Source organism: Zerene cesonia, chromosome 17, assembly GCF_012273895.1.
Source record: "Zerene cesonia ecotype Mississippi chromosome 17, Zerene_cesonia_1.1, whole genome shotgun sequence".
Classification (NCBI taxonomy): domain Eukaryota; kingdom Metazoa; phylum Arthropoda; class Insecta; order Lepidoptera; family Pieridae; genus Zerene; species Zerene cesonia.
The window spans coordinates 7,994,335-7,997,129 of NC_052118.1; the positions used below are offsets into that span (position 1 = coordinate 7,994,335).

The window sequence follows — 2,795 nt, forward strand, 5'->3', positions numbered from 1 at the left end:
TTAAGTGTGAGATTGGTGCCTAAACTAGGTTGTTCAGTTACCCATATTTTAGGTCACAAGGCCCTCACACCTCAATTCATTCAACCACACTCTCAATACATTTTTCTTCTTTTTTGTAAGAAAAAGAAAAATAAATAGAAAGGAATACTGATAAAAATGTTATGATAATTATATTTCAGAATGTTTTATTTATGACATTTGCGAAAATCATTGTCCTATTCCCTTTTATTTTCCTTTTTTTTTTTAATATTCCATCATAAATTCTTACATATGCATAAACTTTCAGATATATATTTGTACAATGAAACAATTGATCCACCTACTATAAAAATCAACTCACTTGTATTTCAAGCTTGGAGTACAAAATTTAGGAATGTTACTAGGCACAGTATCTTCTTGTATGGGATGTAATGTCGATATTGTTATCCTTCTCGGCTGATGTAACTTTCTCCGAGCTCCTGTTATTAAATCTGTACTACTTCTTTGGTGGAATCCATTAATAATTAATTTCTGTAGGTTTGCAATTTGTTTTTGCAAGTTACAGTTGTCTTGCTGTAATTAGAAATAACATGTATGTATATATAACTTATAAGTGATAGTACAAAAGTAGTTTGTTGTCAGGACAAATTCCATAAAAAAGAATATTCATAGAAATACATGTTTTTTTTTAATTTATCTTATTTTGTGACGGTAATTAGGTCACAATGTCAGCCAATATTTAATAATCACCTCCATCACCATCATCATCATCATCAGCCCATATATATGTTTGTTGTGCAGAGACACAGACCTCCTATGAGGGTTTAAGCTATAAGGTTTGCAGATATCAAATATTACCGAAATTTTAATTCTTGGACATTCTGGCTTCCTCACTATATTTTTCTCCTCAAGATGCAAGCTTTTATTTTTTAATAACATAAGCAATTTAATGTATGCCTGTTGCATATTTGAACAATAATAGTTACCTCAACATTCTTTTTATTTTCCAGTGCTGTCTTTAACATGCATAATTGTTTCGTTAAGTTTTGTATCATACTTGTGTTAGTTGCAACTGCATTCACGGCAGGTGTATTTTTAATTGCTTTCGCTCTATTTGCAAACCTGAAATTTAATAATAATTATTTTAAAGAGATTTACTATTTTAATATTGAAGTAGGCATGTATATAAAAAAAAAGTATTTAAAATCTAAATTTAGAAGGAGGTTACTTTTCCATATGCTGAAAAATCATGTTAATAAGCAGATATCACTTCAATTGCTTTAATAATCTTTATGTATTATATATGTTCATAGCATATAGCTACTTACTGTAAAGTAGATATTGTTTCTTCAACACTTGCGGGTGTTACAGCACATATTATACTAGTTTTGGCATTGCCACCAAGAGAGTTCTGCAAAATCCGCGTCAATTTACTATCGCGGTAATTCACGTGTCTGAAAATATGAATATATAATAATATATAGGGTCTATAATATTAAGTAGTTTGTAACCTAAGTAAGTTTTTTAACAACTTCTGATTTCAATGTTTTTTTGTGAATCTAGACATATTGTATAACATATTAATATTGTGTATAATACTATGGAATTCAATTTTAACATATCTTTGATAAGATAAATACGGTTATCTAAAAAGAACAGAATCAACTATTTAAATTTATTTATATCAAAAATTGATAAGAAACATTGATTAGTAGAAATTTTATTAAACTAAAAATTGAGAAAAGGGCAATCCTTACAAGTTATTTATTTCAATAAATATTCATAATAATTGTCTTAAGAATATTATAAACAATAATCTTATTACTTATATATTTAAAGAGTTTGAATAAGGTTTCTTTGCTTCTGTATTATTGTTTGTCTTGAATAACTTCATGTAAAATTATAAGTATATATACAATTGATCAGTTAAAGAAAGATGATCACTTCAGCTAAACCCATTTTCTTTATCATGTTAAAGAATGTAAGATTGATTGAACGTCAAAAATAGTCCATGTTAAATGTAAACTATTTACTTTGCAGTTTTCATCTCAATGAATCAAAGCATAGCTTAGTGAAATCACAGTGTATTTTCACATTAATTACCATGTCAATTATTTTATTGCCATGGAGTAAGGTGAGATAAGCAAAACAACACACATATGTAGTTTTAAATCCCATCTCGACTTTTTCTAAAATTCCATAGACATAAACTGCATTCTAGAATAAAAAAATAACCAAGATAAAAAGTTAGACAACATTGGTTTACTTTAATTTTAATACATACTTGTTTTGGTCCTCCGACAGTTGTTTTATAACTAGAGCTAGAGCCGACAAGGACTTGTTGATATGAGTACCCTCTTTAAACCGCAGTCCAGTGGCACCTGTTTGTCCTGCTCGCTCTGAACCCGCTAAATCTACTAGATTCAGTTGAGATACATGTACTGAACCAACTTCCTCCTCGCCTTCGATATGCTCTCGAGACTCTATTGTCTGCAAAAAAGCAAAATGTATCATCAAAGTAGTGTAAAAATATTACTTTGCAGTATTATAGTGTAAACTCTCGATAAAGAATTTTTAGGGATTTTGATCCCATTTTTTCCTTTTACACTTTTCATTAAATGAGGGAGAAGTTAAAAAAAAATCAATTAAAATAATTTCTAATTTTAGTATGATGAATTAAGTAAATTATCTTAAAACATGTGATAATCTGTTAACAGTGCATAACATGTTTAGGTATGCCAATATATACTTAGTCTGGCCATAAATACTGTTACACTTAATTATAAAAAAATATTACATTTGAATTTCGAATCTGT

The 2,795-nt window shown here is 28.5% G+C and overlaps 1 protein-coding gene across 2 annotated transcripts in view; it reads right to left on the reverse strand.

The window, feature by feature from the left end:
• Window positions 1–2,795, reverse strand: part of LOC119833184 (centromere-associated protein E-like) — a 25,377-nt gene that overhangs the window by 19,579 nt on the left and 3,003 nt on the right. For both annotated transcript variants that reach the window (XM_038357080.1, XM_038357079.1), the window contains exons 5-8: window positions 2,264–2,469; window positions 1,308–1,433; window positions 966–1,101; window positions 341–552 (exon numbers count right to left, since the gene is read on the reverse strand). In XM_038357080.1, the coding sequence (XP_038213008.1) occupies window positions 341–552; window positions 966–1,101; window positions 1,308–1,433; window positions 2,264–2,469 (680 nt within the window). The remainder of the gene's footprint in view (window positions 1–340; window positions 553–965; window positions 1,102–1,307; window positions 1,434–2,263; window positions 2,470–2,795) is intronic.